Consider the following 17,680-nt stretch of genomic DNA (forward strand, 5'->3'; position numbering starts at 1 on the left):
TTGGGGAACAGTTGACACTATGATCTCCTTAATGGTCACATCCTCCACGCCCGACACCAGAGACGCTCCAACACACAAGCTTCTCTTTGCTCGGAAAAGGGGGGAAACATACAAATTGCAACATTTCCACACACATACACACACACACACACACTAATCACATACGCTATCTTGTTTAGCAGCCCCGCGCCGCCTCCTCCTCCTCCTCCACGCAATCAGAGGCTCAGAATAGGAAGCAGGGAGAGGAAGCGGCCGTGCATTCACAGGCTAGGGAACAAGGAGAAGGAAAAACAGCCGGAACCTGGAATTTACGGAGGAAAAAACAGCAGCCATCCCAAAATACCTCTGGACCATCTCGACAGATAAACACACAAATATGGCCACTCGCCTCCCTTTTGTTGTTGTTGTTGTTACGCCATTGACGACGTGACGTGGGCCAGGCAGCCCTATTGTCTTGCGTCACAACACGGTCGGCGGTTGCAGCTTCATTTTTAAATTCATGATATTTTGCATATCTGCACCCAAGTGGGGATGCATTACGGGCCACAAGGAGGTTTAGGCTCCCGAGGGTCATTTCCTCTGACCTTTGACCTCATTCACCCAGTCCCTTTGAGGGCTCTTTGCGGTCATCCAGCCTTTTGATAAAGCTGAATGATGTCACTGCGTCACGGCTGCTAAAGTCACAACAGAATCCATAGCGTAAAATCCAAGCGGTCGCGGCTAATCAAATCATCGCATCAGCGAGTTAGCGTACTGTGTGACATGTGACCACTATTTTGCCTTCAGGGGACGCCGTGTTCTTGGCTCCGGACTAGCGGCGAGAACATTGTTTCTCCAGCAACACTTCGGTGAGTTCTACTCGGAGGTCAGTCGCTAACCGACGTGCTAGCGGTGAACCGGAGCGTAATAATTAAAAAACAATCTTCTCGAGTCTTGAGCTCACGCGTCCTGTCACGCGGGACATAATTAGTGCTGATCATTTAATAAAGAAAAAAAATTCCCCCCCTAAGCAAATAATTTATTGCAGTCATGACGCATGGTATCCCAGACGAGCGTGCGTCCACGCGCGCAATCGTGTTCGGTGTGTGCGCGCTGCGTCTGCCGGCCCTGCCGAGAGTGTTAGTACAAAGAGCCAATCGGAGCGAAGGACCTGACTCGAGCGCATCCTGTTTGACTTGACCTCAGAGGATATTCTCCTTTCCCAAGCAAACAAACGGCCAGGATTTTTGGATCGTACCAACGTCGGAGGGGAAGGGAGGGGACGGTGAGAGGACGAGCCAGCCAGAGGACCGCGCTGGCTGCCAACCGGCGTGCCACGGGGGCGCAATGTGCAGGGGCACGGTTCAAAACCACCGACAGAGGTGCGAAACTGTCGGGGAAATGCCTTTCCTCTGGGTTTGGTTCGGCCCAATGATGCAAACGCAATCCAGCAATTGCTGCTGGAAAGTGCAGCGGGTTCAAGGCGAGTTGGCGCCACCCTTGCCATTAGTTAAGGCCATTTTTAGGTCAAATTGGACCTGATTAAAAGCGGCGTTTTGGTAGCCGCCCAGGCGTTTAGCGTCTGATGCTATTGTACGTACGTTTGTTTGGCTTTGGCGTATTATGCAGAAAAAGACGCGGGCTCCTCGTGTGATTAATCCACTATTAGGCTAAGTCGCCGTGAACCTCGCCCCTCCGGCGTCCCTGCCGTGTTTTATACTCGGCTAATGGCGCCGCTGCTGGGAGACGGTCGGGATTAACGCCAGCGACTGACACTAATCTCATTGTGCCAGAGAGGATTTGGGACCACTACTTTACTCTCGCTGGCAAAAAAAAAAAAAAAACGGGATTTGCATGTTGCAGCCACGTGTGGGCCTCTCTCCTCGCCACCTTGGCCGAGCGCTGGGTGAGCGCGTTGACGTACGAAGACTTGCCGTGACGTGTTTGGAGTAAACAGTGGAAAAAGTGCAAAAGGAGAAAGCAAAGTTCCAAAACAGAACATGAAGCGGGAGAAAAAGACCAAAGCTGGAATGAGAGTACCGCTATCTCCTTTGACGACTTAGTAGAAGCGTTTTGCATTGTTCCCCTTTCGGGGGCCATAAACCTTTCAGGACCTTCGCAATACACTTTGCGAAGACATCTGCAGGTCGTTTTGTTTCACTTTGGAGTCCTCCTGAACTACACAGACAAACCCGAGCCGGCTCATCCTGACTTTCTTTCATCAAGCCAACTTCCTTTCGGGAGCTTGCAAGAGGCAAAGAGCGAGCGAGCCTGCAGCTCATAAATCCCCGCCCCCCCAATTTGGCTCCCGACGCTGACGTCACGGCCAATCTGCGGCAGCATATTGACCTCGTCGTTTAAAGCGCCATCATTACCGCTTTTACGATACGGAGGCCTGCTCCCGAACACAAGAGAGGGGACGGCAAACAAGTCGTCAATGCGGCAGGTGGCCACTTAGCCAGAGCCGATAAATATGACGTATTGTAAATCCTTGTGTTGTTCGATTTGGATTTTTTTTTTTTCCCTTGTTGAGAGCAAGCAAGTATACAGCGGTTAGGAATCAACTGGGATCCATTCGGGCAATTTTTGCCAAAATACGAGCCCTGGAATTTGCCCAGAATAGCAGCGTCAAATCAAAATGACCGACGTCCTGTTCAATTTCCGCCATGCGTCTTTAACATTTTTTGCCCCCACGCATCCTGTCCTGACAATTCCACAGAGCTGACATCCGAAAACCGCAAGGGAGGGAAAAACGCTCGGATTGAACTTCACTTAAGTGATCCGTGTATTCTGTTACATTGGTCCTCCATAAGTGAATCCGAATGAGCCGCTTAAGTGTCAAGGCTGCGCCGACATTCAATACATTCCCGACATTGAGGCAACAATCATCTGGCGTGCCGATGGGCCCGGTTTACACTCCGTTGCCATGGCGGCAAAATTTGCAAAATGGCGACAACGCCGATAAGGATGAAGACCGGAATCGCCGCTGGCGAGATCTTTGCCGAGCACGAAGGCCCGATGCCGCACTGACCCGCAACCGCGCCGTCAAGGCCGCGCATCAAACGGCGAGGCCGGCGCGTGAACCCTAAACCTGCTCGCCCGCCGTGCCCCACCCCCCCAGAAAGTAGAGACATCTTAATCTAGGCACGGTCCCCATCCCGCGCTCTCGCGAGTGAGAATAGCACGGCTGAGAGGCGCACGGCAGCAGCTGGTCCGTGCGCGGCTCCGGTTTCCCGTAACAATACGATGCGTTTAAGCGAGGCATGTTATAAATAAGAACGCAGAAAGCATCCGATGACAGCGGCGAGTTGGCCCACCCTCTGCTTTATTTGTTGTCCGTCTACTCTAAACACTTTGGTTTAGAAAAAATGACTTAAAATGATGAAACTTGTTGGCTATGCAAAAAATCAAATAATAAATGATGAATTTACCAACATAGCAACAAAAGACCCAATTCCATTTTAGCCCATTGAATTAGGGACAAGTGTGGTCACTTCACATTACCGCCACCTACAGGACTGGAGTGGAACTGTATCACGTGATTTTCTTTTTTTTTTTGTTCTGTTCTTTGGATTGGCCCTGCACTCAGCAGCTGCATTTTTCCTGTAAAACTCAATCTAATATACAATGTGCAATGTTCGATAGCCATCGTAGACGATGACAGTCAAATAAAGAGCAAAAGAGAACACATGGCTCACACGTCACTCACTTTCCCTCAAAGCAAAGAGTGTTATCAGCTCGGCCACAGCTACTAACCATCCCGTCGCACCTTTTATAACCCTTTTACAGCAGGTAGATGGGAGTCGCGGCTATAATAAAAACAAAAAAAATTGCAGATAAGGCTATTTGCCATTACGGCCGACGAATCACAGCTCGGTTCTACCAGACGACGGCGGCGATACGGCAACTCGTTGGGTGGCGATGATGAATTACTTTTCAAAGTCAACATGCGAGAGAATTTGCAGCTGATGGCGTTTTGTGTATAAGTATATATATATTTAGAATGAGCAGAGCCTGAGGTGCATGCACGCATAAGCCATTGTGCGGCGGACACTCATTGGGGACACAACAGGTGTGTCAATAAGCGTGCAAGTTTGCCGCCGCCGCTGCTAGTATAAACACAATAAACGCTCTCCGTTTTCACTCTGGGGCGGCGGGCGGGCGGGCGGCTACCTTGGAAAAACAACAGGCCAGCACGCATAACTTAATGTTGCTTTTTGTGCCCCTACAACGACCTTGGAAAGGAATATGTAATCATACCGACTGCTTTAATATTCGTCTTCCACAATAGAGAAGAAGGCGGTACCTGTACGCATTTCATGCTTGAAAATGACATCGCTGAGCGAGTTCATTTGCATACAGCTGAATAGTGATGTGCCCGCACACCGCGCACCCGTATGAGGGCGAGAGCAGGGACACGCGCCTCAACAATGGTGAGTCGAGAGGAGAGGAGAGGAGAGGAGGAGAAGGGAGGGGAAAGGAGGGGAGGGAAAGGGAGGCACGCTGCCGCTAAACTGTGTCAAGTGTGGACGCACATCAAGGTGCCCACGCGACACCCATCGGGGTTTGGGGGGGGGGGGGTAGATGATTATGAATGAGTGTAAGGGACAATTGTAAATGAGATCACCCCTTATTTAATATTATGAATGCAAACTAACCCTAAAGGCTTCTAGATACCGGTTTGAATCCAAAACGCAGTGAGTGGCACTAAATTCAATAAATATATTCAATAAATATAAATATATGCATTCATTCATTTTATATTTAATATATATATATATATTATGAATGAACATATTTATATTTATTGAATATATTTATTGATATATATATTGTGAATGAATATATTTATATTTATTGAATATATTTATTGAGTATTTATACATTTTATATATATAATAAATAAAGATGAATGAATAACTAAATGATGGCACAATTATTAAAATATAGAAGCAAAGAGGTGACAAAATATTTGGACTAATTAAGCTTCTAACAACGAAGAGTTTCCTCTGTCATCATCCATTCATTGTCTTTGCCCATAACGCGCAAGTGTGCGCCAAAAATAAGTTAACAGATGTTGCTGCATGCTTGCTCGTAATGGCGCTGCGCGCGCGCGTGCACGCATTAAATCTGGATATTTTGTTGTCGGGTTGCGAGGGGAAGGAGGAGGAGGAGGAGGAGGAGGAGTGTGGTGGGCGAATGGGCGTGGAGCGCGGCGTCCACGATTGGCAGTTTATGTAATGAGCCGCCGCGCGCAAGTCTATAAATGAGGGAGGACGCGCGCCGTGCGCTCCCATTGAAGGCGAACCAGAGTGACGCGCGGCGGGCTGTGTGGACGCTCCGTGGACGCACAACTTTTTTTTTTGCATCCCACCGAAACACGCACGCACGCACGCACGTAAGAGGGGGGCCCGCGCGCACGCCGCTGGCTGACGCGCACCTTTGTGGAGTACGGTGCCATGTGAGGAGGGGCGACAGGAGGAGGAGGAGGGGGGTCACCGCGCTTGCTTCTTGGATATTGCTCCCGTTACATTTGGATAACGTTTTCTGGAGGAGAGGAACTAAGAGTGGGCATTTTGAAGGATTACAACCCCCCCGCTCCCCTTTTCTTCTACTTTTATTGAATTGCTTCTTTGGAATTGGGATTGCACTGTAGGTGTCACTTTAGCTGCGGAAGGATGGCAGCTTGGGTCACCTTCGCCCTTGCCTTCAGCACCATGACACAGGTATGAAGGAGGACCACCCCCCGACCCCCAAAATAAAAAGCCACAGGATTCACTGTTTGATTTATTTTTGGGAGCAGTTAGCATAAAAAAATCTATTTGTCTTTTGTAGGTGTTTGCCTCAGGCGTTTTTGAGCTGCACCTTCACGACTTTAAGAACCACAGGGGCCTGCTGGCCAACGGGCTGCCGTGCAAGCCCAGCTGCAGAACTTACTTCCGGGTGTGCCTGAAAAACTACCAGGTGGTGGTCTCGCCAGGAGAATGCATTTTCGGCAGCGCCCGGACGCCGGTGCTGGGTTCGGTGCTACCCGGTCCCATCCAGATCCCCTTCAACTATGGGTGGCCGGTAAGCAGCCACTCTTTCAGTATACTTTCACTTTTAGGGGAAATTTTTAGCAGTTGTTTTTAGAGCCTTAGGGGGCTCACCTGCTCCTCTAAATACTGCAGTGACATCATTAATTTAGAAAGTGTGCCATCTTCAAAATTACAAGAACGTCAATTATAGACTGATAATATGTCTGTTTTTCTTCCTAGGGATCATTTTCATTAATAATTGAAGCCTGGCACGCTCCTCATGGAAATCTACCTGTAGGTAAGTGCTGCGTGTCCGAGCTTCACCACAGGAGGGCGCTCTAGGTGCACACTTAACCCCAGAAAGTGTTTTGTTTTTTTTAATTTCACCACAATAATTTAGCAAAAGATCAAGTCATTAATTAGTCCTTATATTTGCTCACCTCATTGGTTGCTTGCATATTTTTTTCACACCTTCTCCGCCTCTTTGTTATGAACTTGTGGACACCTTCTTCATTCTTGTGCTCAACACAATTGAACTTCCTGCGGTTTATTTTTGGCGTGGGAACGAGCCGCGGGGCTTTCGGTGAGAATACACGGCGACTGCCAAGAAGCCCTGACTGAGTCTTCCTGTATTTTACACCTTACTTCTGTTCCGCCCCCGCTGGAAGACGGGACCGGGATGGGGGTGGCCTGGGAATGTTTTTGCCGACGGAAGAGAAAGAGGAAATTTCAAAACCTGAGTTTATCTTTCATCTGGGCTGTATAGGATGTGATAAGGGATGCAGCTTGCTACTGGGCAGATTAGTGGAGTGGAACGAGGCGACGTTAGAAAGCACAATAATTTATGATACGCGCTCGGGTGGGGAGGGGGGGGGCGTAAATTGTTCAACCTTTAAGGGTACAACGACTCGTGACCCTTTCTGCAGTTGTACCGGCTAATGTTAGCACCAGACAAGGCTCACGAAATATTATGATTTATGGTGCTAGTCGAAGAGCATTTCATTCTTCTACCCGTGACAAATATACATCAACCACAATATGAGTCAAATCTTTCACAGATGTTATGAATCAGTGTTTGAAACATCCCCAACACAATTTGAAGTCATTCCAACTCCTTTCCAGATGCCAACAACTCAGACTTTCTAATAAGCTTCTTCGCCATCCAAAGACAACTGAGCGTGGGCAGCGACTGGGCTCAGGACACGCAGACCAGCGAGCAGACGGAGCTCAAGTATTCCTACCGATTCGTCTGCAACAAAAGTTACTACGGCGAGAGTTGCTCCAAGAAATGCACGCCCCGGGACGACCGCTTTGGACACTACACCTGCACCAGGGACGGACAGTTGTCCTGCCTGGCCGGCTGGAAGGGGGAATACTGCGAAGAACGTAAGTTGGTCTGGTGTCATTTGGGGTTCTGGAGAGTCTCAAGAGCGAGAGATTAGCATCTTTAAGGATAGTTGTGCGGACCTTGTACTTGATGGAATTGCTGACGCAAATAATTACAAAGTGTTTGAGGTGAGGCCAGTTATGCGTAAATGCAACATTTTAAAGTCGGACGACAAACCCGGGCCCACCCTCAATCTATAGAGGTCCGCCCGCCGCTTTTCATCAAGAGTGACGCCCGAGAGTAATCGTTACCATGTGCTGTATACGCGACAATGGCTCTGTCATCCGCGCCATTTGGTGGCCAAAGAGGAATTGGCGGCGATCTATTCGGACAACCGCGGCGCCAAATTCCAACCATATGGGCTGACGCCTTGCAATTAGAAGCTCATCTTTCATGGCTGACTACAGAAAAATATGCATGGGGGGGGGGGGGGGAGTGGAAAGAAAAAGATAGATTGGGAATGCTATTGTAACTAATGAGCTCATTCGTTTGTTTACATTCACACGCCTATTTAGTGTGAAGCGTCATTTGTCTGCTTCAAATGTGAGAATTGAATTGAAACACTACTTACAAAACTTTCAAGGCAGCCAACCGCTGCACTGTATTCCTATAAATGACTCCCAACGAGTTCAAACATGCCCGACTGGTTTGTGAATGTCAGCCATTTAGCATCTACAGGTGTGCTTTTACCTGACACGACCGTATTATTTACCACAATACTGGCCTACGCGTGCCCAGTAACCCAATCCGCATGAGGGGAGGGGAGGGGAGGGGGTGGCAGGAGGGGCGCGCGCGCATTGCTAGGAGGCCACGCACGCGTGCCTCACACGCGCCGGGGTTAATCACGCCGCTATTATCCAGCCACGCGCCGAGCGACGCGCGCGCGCTCGATAGCAGCAGCTGCAAATATGGCGGCCACAACAACAATAGTGACAGCTGTCTGCTATTGAGACCGAGCATCTGTTGCCCGCTAAACTGGCTGCTTACCGTCGGCAGCCGCGCGATAATGTCGGAGCCCCGCGAGTCCCGCGAGTCCCGCTCTGCGCAAACAAACCTCTCAGCAGCTGGGTTGAGATCAAATGAGAGGCAAAGCCAGACACATGGACATTTCTGCGCTGTTATTTATAAAGACGTCAAGCGTGACCTCGAATGTTAGCCCATGTAGGGAAGGAAAAAAAAAATGTTTACGTATTTTCCATACAACTTCAAAATGCTACAATGGCCGTATTATATTGATATATATACATTCTTATTTTCTTCCATAGCCATCTGTCTGGAAGGCTGCAGCGAGAGGAACGGCAACTGCTCCAAACCTGGAGAGTGTGTGTGAGTATTGAACCGAAAGTTCATTTTATTAGGTCCAAGATCCAAGTGGCGATTTTTCATCCGTTTAAATACTCACTTTCGAGCTCCGACTATACGCAAAACAGACTAAAGTTCAACGATGCTCGGCAAATTCCCCACTTTTCCTCCCAGATGATATTTTGCCCTCTTTTTGGCGACACAAATCCATCACTACCCCAACCAGGAATGAGGTTAAAACCCTTTGGGATGCCCGAACAGCATCATTAAGCCGCTCCCACATCCCCTCTCACTCAGCATAGCAGATCATAACAAATTTCATAACAAATTTAGACGGAAGAATTTTAAACTGAATACAACTATGGAAAAAGAAAAACAGAATACAAAAAAATATGATAAAGATTTGGGAGAAAAAAACAAATTGATTTTTTTTTTTTTTTAAACCATCATTCTGAAAAATCTCCCAAACTAAAAACCCAACCTAAGACCAAAAACAAACCACGACGATCTTACAAATTCAATTTATCGAAGCGTAATTGTGAGACTGAGCTCTTTATCGCCCCCTACAGGTGTCGAGATGGCTGGCAGGGGACCTTCTGCGACGAGTGCAAAAAATACCCGGCGTGTAAGCACGGCACCTGCCAGCTGCCCTGGCAGTGCAACTGTCAAGAGGGTTGGGGAGGCCTATTCTGTGACCAAGGTAAGGAAACACATCGTGGTCCACTTTCAAGAACACTCTCATGTTGCCTACTTTTCATTTGGATCAGCTGAAGAAGCGCATTAGCTAAATTGGGTTTCTTCTCACTCATGATACGCAAGCAAGAATTGGATAACTTTCTTTCGTATAAACACAAACACTCACTTCTCATTGTCGTCTTCGTTCCTCTCCGTGAAGATCTCAACTTTTGCACGCATCATCATCCCTGCGTGAATGGCGCCACCTGCATGAACACGGGCCAGGGCAGCTACACGTGCACGTGCATGCCGGGCTTCACCGGCGTCAACTGCGAGCTGGAGATGCAGGAGTGCGACAGCAACCCCTGCCGGAACGGAGGAATATGCACTGTAAGTCATTTTTGTGACTTGATGTACCCCCACGTGCAATTGAAGCTAACGTCACGGTTGTCTCCGAAGAATCTGGAGAGCGGTTACATGTGCTCGTGTCCGGACGGTTTCGAGGGCTCCCACTGCGAGCACAGCCTCCTGACGTGCGTGGATTCGCCGTGCTTCCACGGAGGCAAGTGCTGGGAGAAGGACAACGGGCGGAGCTACATGTGCGAGTGTCCCAGCGGCTACACCGGCCTCAACTGCGAGAAGAGGGTGGACAAGTGCACCACGCTTCCCTGCGCTAATGGTACGACCACCCCCCCCCCCACCATGAGTGGAAGCGTGCGGAACAACAGGAATTGCCGGGAAGTCAGTGTCTATTGTCCTGCTTCTAAACAAGTCGACGGTCTTGAGCTGCAGCTTGTAAATGTCACCGCTGCCCGCGGCAGTCGTTGTTGATTAAGGGGGCAACAAATTTCTTGTTTTACTAAGACGGAAGAATTGTTTCTTTGTAGCGAGAACAATCACAACGGCGTGGTCGCAGATTGGACGCAGATGTGCAAAGCGAGGCCTCCTCGTGAGAACGACACTTGTTGAGAGTTCACAACTCAATAGTCATTTCATCTTAGAAGTGACACTTCCATCTTTGTTGGATTACCTCATTTCTGTTGATTCTGCTGTGGAAGAACATGAGGGTCCTTGACCTCCAGCCCGGCAGAAACTTTGGGTAGAAGCAGGGAGACTCTGAAACACAGAACAAAGTTTTTCCATGAGTGACCAAGAAGATCTTGAGGGACTTTCAGGCACCATTTTAACAATTTCCTTCTGTGGGTTTTCTGTAGGTGGTCAGTGCCTGATCCACGGTGGTACCCGGGTATGCAGTTGCCGCGCGGGATTTACGGGCCAGCACTGCGAGATCAACATCAACGAGTGCGCCGGGAACCCGTGCGTCAATGGCGGGACCTGCCTGGACCGGATCAACGACTACACCTGCGCGTGCCCCCCGGGGTACAGCGGACGCAACTGCGACAAGGTCCTCAATGACTGTCCTCTCCATCCTTGCCTCAATGGCGGCGTCTGCGCCAGTAAGACCCCGGCGACCTGCGTGTGCCCGCCTGGCTTCACGGGACACAGCTGCGAGTTCTTCGCCGCTGTGACTTCACAAGTCGGGGAGGCTCAAGATGGCTTCCAGTGGGCAGCCGTCTCTCTGGCCGTGGGTCTGGTGGCGCTTTTGGTGCTGCTTTGCATGGTGGGCTTGGCGCTGAGGCACATCCACCGGCAGGCCCGAAGGCAACGAGAGGACACGGAGACCATGAACAATGTGTCCAGCGCTCAGCGGGATAATCTCATACCGGCTTCGCAGCTCAAAAACACCAACCAGAAAGTCAGCCTGGAGGTGGACTGCGACTCGGAGAAGTCGAACTTTATCCACAAAAACTATCACTTGGACCCTTACAGCTCGAAAACAAAGGAATTTAAAGACGACACGTCGAGAGAAGACAAAAGTCTTATTTATGACAAATGTTTAGAAGACAAAAGACCCTTGAGTAGAGTCTGCAGGTAAGCCTTTTGAATTGCAACGTTTCTAAAAAAAAGCAACAAAGAAAAATGCACGTGCAAATAGTTTCAAGCTCAAGCCGATGGATTTGTGTCCGCAGCGAAAAGCCGGAGTGTAGGATATCAACGATATCCTCGTCCAGAGACTCTATGTACCAGTCGGTATTCGTCATAGGTGACACGAGAAGAGAGTGCGTCATAGCGACAGAGGTAAGCAAACATCTTAAAAAACATCCAAGCAAAGTCAGTCTTTGTTTTCTGGGTGGGATTAAATTGTCACATTAGTCGATCGTTCAATCTATCATGAGAAGACATTTTGATTTCTCCTTCTGATAAGACCACATTGCTAGCATCTGTGCTAATTCCAATTGAGTGTTGTTGCTTCGCTGGAAGATGCTTGGAATTTTGTTGGCCCGGTCCCATAAAAACAAAAAAAATTCCACTATAGCGTTCCGTTCCATCAAGAAAGGCCTGCAATGTTGTTTTCCTGTCATCTTGTTCCAATATATAAAAAAAATTTAAAAAAAACATAATAGCATTTACGCTAATCCCTTTGATGGTGTTGTTGTTCTCAAATAGAAGATTAATGAAAGAAGACAGTGTATCTTTGTTTCCTGAACACACCACCAACCAAGACATTGTGTTGCCATTCTTATTAAAATTCATCGTAATTTAGAGATGATAAATTCCAGCTGTCTCAGCATAATTTGGGCAAAAATGGGGAAAAAAAAGTGTTTTTCTATTCACAAAAGAGACAATGAGGAGCTTGTCTGAACATGGCCGATCCTCGCTCCCGCCAAATAGCAAATTCGGGTTCAGTGTCTTGCTCAAGGACACTTGGACACGGTTAACATTTTAGCCGCTTATTATTTCATGATCGAAAACATAACTTTCGGATTAATTGTATTCTGTTGGGTCTTGATTCAAGACCACTTCAAATGAAAAGCAAAACCGCAGTTCTGACAAAGCAAATGATTTTTTTTTTTGCTGATCAAGCACAAAATTGGGACAGTTGGGTCCCAGGAGTGCTTTGTTTGTGTGCGCATTTCGGAACCAATTAAGATACACCATCTTGTCCTTTTTTATTTTTATCCTGTTTTGTTCGTCTGCTCATCATACAAAATAATCTGAGGCTAACCACGTCTTTTCTTTTATCCACTGCAGGTTTAAAAACGAGTGACCCGGCAATACAATCGAAGCAGAATTGGAACATTCTGGATTGTTTACAAATACCGAGAAGAGACTTTGGGGTTGTTTTTTTTCCCCCCGATGTGTCAGCCGCTGCTCTTTGGAAGACTTGAAGACACGGTGGAGGAACATTTTAACTTATCATCTCCTTGACGGTTGAAAAGGAGGCGAAGGTGGATCGCCTACCATCCACTCGTTTTCTGGCCTTGTGTGATAATCACCATTGCGACGATGACTTACAGCCAAGCAATCAGTGAAAGTTGCCTGAGATTTTTTTTTTTTTAGCCCCGCCCTCCCGGAAAACCCGTCTTGCCACCTTCGCCTTCTATGCAAAAATCAACGATGACAAAAAAAAAAAACTCAGGGTCAACACCCAAAATCCAACGTCACAAACACTGAGAGTAATGAATGTCTGAACGTCTTCGATTTGGAGAGTTACATGCAGCCCGAATTCACTAGAAGCCTTAAAAAAAAAAAAAAAAAAAAAAAGGGGGTGTTGGGGTGAGTGAAGGGTGGAACAATTTGTATCCCCTGTCTCCTTCTTGGATTGTTTGCACTACAAAAAAAAAAAAAGACAAACGAAGAACGTACTTTTCAATCAGCAAAGACAGTCAAAACGTACGCATAGAAATCGTTTCTATGCAAGCTGAACGAGACGCTCACGCCACCGCCTGCCTGCCTATGACACACTTCAAAACTACAGTACAGAACCAGTAATGTAATTGTTTTTTTTTAAAATGATTTCTAGAGTTTAATTTAAATACGACACATTGCTCTTTATATGTTTTATAATATTATTTTGTATATAATGCATATTTATAAGGACCAAACTTCTGAGGAATAAACTTTGTGGAAAAACCGCTATTTCCGAGGTGTTTCATGCTCACATGTGCTTTGTGTTTATCGCTTTTCTACGGAGGATCGCCAGGACTCGGAATAAAGGCGACCCAGGCTTGCGAATATGGAATCCAGCTGCGCGTCACATCACAAACTCCGATTTTTCTGGCCATGGAGGGGAGACATAAAGCAAAGCCCCCAACCCTCTGTCCTTCCTCATTTCCTGACTGCCGCATCACTACTTTAAGTCATTCCTGGAAACGCCTTTGGCTCTCGTCCCACCCTCTGTTCTCTCCACGGACCCCTCAAATTGGCTTGAAATTTAAATCCGTTTCTATGGCGACCGGGGCTGCCTCGAGCTGGAAACGGTGAAACAAAGCCAGACTCCGCCTCTTGTAATGCACTCACGCACGCGTCACCCCGAAAACAGATGCTGCAAAAGGGACGGATCGGGGGGGTATTTAAAAAAAAAAAAAACAGCATATGCCAGCTCTCAAGCACCCATAAAATAACACACACACACTTATGAATGCACACTCCCCAACTGGCGGCCTCACCCTCCAGGGCTAAGAGCGATATTTTACTACCCGCTTCTGTACCACCTACTCGGGGGCAAACAAAGCCGGGCGGAGGGGGCCTGGCACTGGGGGTGTCACCTCACCAGAGGGGAAGGGGCGATTGGGGCAGGCCTCACACCAGATGGGAGGCAGTGCATGTGCCGTAAATCCTCGGAAATAACAAAAACATCTCTGTTTTGTGTACGCTGACATTTGGGGATATATCGAGTGTTCGTATATGAATTGAGGGCATACATCTCCACACACACCTTCACACAGTCGTCACACACAACACCCGCCAGGCGTTTTCATTGTGTTATAATCACAGCATCCTGTTTGTGACCCGTTGACATCAGTTCCTGCTTCCTCTTTGATTAAAACGAAAAAATAATAAAATAAAAATGCAGAGCATGCCGGCAAGAGCCGGCTGATTTTCTCACGCATGCGTTTTTTGTTTTTTCTGCCAGGAAGCGACGGTGCAAACAGGCAGACTAATCAACTCCTGTTGTCATGATAATGTTTTAAAAGGAGAGGAAGCTGACGTTGTCCATGAAGCAGGAGAATCATCAATTACCACTAGGTGGCAGTAATGAGCCCAAGCACAAGATAATCAGTCTTGGGCCACAACTTGTTTGTTTTCTTCGAACATTATTATTTTTAGGAATATAAAATTGGAAGTGTCCAGTGAACTTGTGACATGCATTTCTAAACAGGACGCAAGAGTTCGACCTTAGCTCAGGAGTGCATGATGTCTAAATATATTTTTACTGCGATGACTAAAATAACAGACCATGCTGCGGTGTGCAAAAACTAGACAGAGTTCAAAGGTCCAAAAGGCATCAAACCGGCTAATAACACTTTCTAACTTTTCAAGTACAAATTTGTCAATAACACAATTTGTTTTGATAAGAATAAATTGCATTACTTATAGGCTAGTGTGCAGTCAACGTACTATATTTCATTACTGACTACTTTTGTCTGGTTCAAGTAAACAAGCATTGATAAAAGTCCCTAAGTGACTTCTGGATGCATACAAATAAATCAACATTGAATCTCACATACACAAATCTCAAATGCACAAAAATGTCTATGCATAATGTTCATCAAAAATCACAGTCCTATCAACTGCAAATCTGATGCAATGTCTTGGTATGTTGCTTGCAAGGCAGTGCTGGAAACGCTGGGAAAAGGTTGCATCAGCCGCACAGTCCGGAAATAGATCCAAAATGACAAGCGCAGTCAGCCAATCACATTTCGAGTTAGGTTGACTGACAGCTTATTTGGCATTTAGGCCGAGCCAAAAGGCGTTGCTTTACGAACCATTTCAGCCAATAAGATCTCGATTTGAGTCGACGCGTCGCCCTAAATGGGCGCTGAAGAAGCTGATTGGGTAGATTTCAAAACGAGCTATGAATATCGTCATTTCTATTGGTTAGAACGGGACCCTACATCCGCCTACTTTTGTTGAAGCGTACAAATAGGCGGGGACGGAGGGAGTACGTGGAGAGAAAACGACGCAGAGTAGACAGCATCGACGAGAAGCTGAAGCAAAGATTTTTTAATAACTACTCATCGCAACATCGACGATCTTATCATCAGTCGTATCTTTAATCTCTTTTCCGCCGGCTGAGCAGCTGGCCGAAACCTGTCGTTTTTGTTTTTCGACGCGTCGTTAGGCCCCGAGCGGCTACTGCCAACATGGCTTTTTAAAAGGCACTATGCGGCAACTGTAACTGCAATGGCAATGCATTGGAAAAAACCCTTGCGCACCAGCGTCCTCGCAACTGCCAAGCAGTTGGGCTCCAATACCCCTCGCGGTATACCATCGAGCCAACCGGTACCGCTGCTGCTGGACCGGAGGAAGCTAACGTTAGTGACCAGCTAGTTGAGCGCCAGGCCCCGAGCGATTCCATCCATACGTCGTCTTTTTTTGTAAAAGTCGTGAGAAACAAGCAACATGAAGCCTCAAGACATCCTGGCAGCCAAGAGCTGCAGCAGCCTGTGGATCTTCGGCTACGGCTCGCTGGTGTGGAAGCCTGACTTCAAGTACAAGCGGAGCAAAGTGGGCTACATTCGAGGCTACAAGAGACGGTTCTGGCACGGAGATAACTTCCACCGCGGCAACGACGAGTTGGTAAGGATTTTAATATTTTGTGTGTTTTCTTGACTTATTCTAACCCAAGGGCGTTGTCTCATGGCTGCCTCTCTTTTTCTTGACAGCCCGCAAGAGTGGTGACGTTGATTCCAGATGATGACGTAAGTAGCCCTACTTCCGCTTTCAAATGAAAGCCTAAGGCTTTCTATAAATAAAACAACTTTGCACCTTTTTCCATAAAGTCTACTGTCCGTATTTGACCACATTATCTTATTTTTCTAGGCGAGCACATGGGGTGTGGCCTTCGAGGTGAGCGGCACCCAAGTGGAGGAGGCCCTTGAGTACCTGAACGTACGCGAGGGAGTCCGCGGTGGCTACGTCAGCGAGATTGTGACCTTCCATCCGGAGGAGGGTGGCCCGTCTGTACCGGCTCTGCTGTACATCGCCACCGCCGACAACCCCCTGTACCTGGGGCCCGCCGCCCCCGAGGAGATCGGCGCCCGGATCGCAATGTGCGAGGGTCGCACGGGTCACAACCTGGAGTACCTCCTACGGCTGGCCGCCTTCATGCGGACCAGCTGCCCGAAAGTGGATGACCAGCACCTGTTTGCAGTGGAGGCTGCGGCGCTGGCCATGGTCTCCTACATGTTGGAAATCCAATAGCTCATGCATACCTGTCTACTAGTCTGTTTCATCAATAAGCATTATTGCACTGTAACACTAAACCTTATGTTTTTTTAAAAATACAGTTTTGTTTATGCATTACTGGTCATGTTCAGGCATTTCAACAAATGGCACCATTGATCATTGTGGAAATAAAATCTTGAAAAAAGCTACTTTTGTTTCTTTTATAAGTATACACACTCATGATGTTGCAGAATTACACACAGAAATCAGCTTCTCAAATGCACTAAATATAACAATATAATTAAATTTTTGCAATTTATCAAACCCACTTAATATATTTCCCCACATACTTTGGCAACAAATTATGTTGAGAATATAACTAAGGATTCAAACTTACCTTTAGTATTTTCAGGACACGCTTGATGTAAGGACAACCGCTCTTTTTCTTGACAAATCTTTTTTGTCTCGATTCCAAGTTGGTGCCAGTGAATCACAGAAATGACACTTCGATCCTCCCACCTGCCAGAAAATGGAGAAATGAAACTTAATTCATCTCATCTGTATTGGTGCAGTTAGATGCCAGACATTACCCATTCTTTACATCTCTTAACTTAATTCAAACACTAAATAAATTAACAGAACAGTGTAATATCTCACATGGCAGCTGGCTACGTGTCCAGAGATGTGTGTGACGTCAGGATAAACAATGCTAGGTTTTTCCGGTGTTGTCAAAATGACATTTGTTGCTCAAATCTGAGAAAATAAAGCCTTTACTGACTTAAATACAGATTTAAACAAATAAAAGTATAAATTAAGATTTGTTAACGGGTTGTACACTCGCATAGCGTCTCAATTAATACACAAAAACTGTTGCTTGTGCCTTGCGGCATAGTCTTTTCCAAATTAATGTTTGACTAAATTGGAACTCTGTGTGTTGCTTTTTCTTTTTAACTTACCATCTGTTAGTAGTTAGCAGGCTCCATGGACGTCCTCGTTGCGGTTTTCTGGTAGTTTCTTTTCGAAATAAAGATATTCTATGTCTGAAATAATGAGACATCAGTGTCATGAGAATTCGATGGTTACATTT

The 17,680-nt window shown here is 47.1% G+C and overlaps 2 protein-coding genes and 1 long non-coding RNA gene across 3 annotated transcripts in view; 2 read left to right on the plus strand and 1 right to left on the minus strand.

Moving 5' to 3' along the window:
* Positions 1-10,578, minus strand: part of LOC125990387 (uncharacterized) — a 52,415-nt gene extending 41,837 nt beyond the window's left edge. The window contains exons 1-2 of the long non-coding RNA XR_007488908.1: positions 10,391-10,578; positions 9,548-9,725 (exon numbers count right to left, since the gene is read on the minus strand). This is a non-coding gene — a long non-coding RNA (uncharacterized lncRNA). The remainder of the gene's footprint in view (positions 1-9,547; positions 9,726-10,390) is intronic.
* On the plus strand, positions 5,269-13,341 carry dll4 (delta-like 4 (Drosophila)). Its single transcript, XM_049757462.2, has 11 exons — positions 5,269-5,705; positions 5,815-6,048; positions 6,237-6,294; positions 7,119-7,382; positions 8,649-8,709; positions 9,255-9,385; positions 9,581-9,750; positions 9,820-10,039; positions 10,575-11,292; positions 11,391-11,499; positions 12,454-13,341. Exons 1-11 carry the CDS (start codon positions 5,658-5,660, stop codon positions 12,457-12,459), a joined length of 2,019 nt encoding a protein of 672 aa, XP_049613419.1. The 5' UTR covers positions 5,269-5,657; the 3' UTR covers positions 12,460-13,341.
* A 2,015-nt stretch (positions 13,342-15,356) lies between these two features.
* chac1 (ChaC, cation transport regulator homolog 1 (E. coli)) lies at positions 15,357-16,802 on the plus strand. The gene is made up of 3 exons (XM_049757504.1): positions 15,357-16,005; positions 16,092-16,127; positions 16,249-16,802. Exons 1-3 carry the CDS (start codon positions 15,829-15,831, stop codon positions 16,627-16,629), a joined length of 594 nt encoding a protein of 197 aa, XP_049613461.1. The 5' UTR covers positions 15,357-15,828; the 3' UTR covers positions 16,630-16,802.
* The last annotated feature ends 878 nt before the right edge of the window (positions 16,803-17,680 follow it).

This window comes from Syngnathus scovelli, chromosome 20, assembly GCF_024217435.2.
Source record: "Syngnathus scovelli strain Florida chromosome 20, RoL_Ssco_1.2, whole genome shotgun sequence".
In the NCBI taxonomy this organism is placed as follows: domain Eukaryota; kingdom Metazoa; phylum Chordata; class Actinopteri; order Syngnathiformes; family Syngnathidae; genus Syngnathus; species Syngnathus scovelli.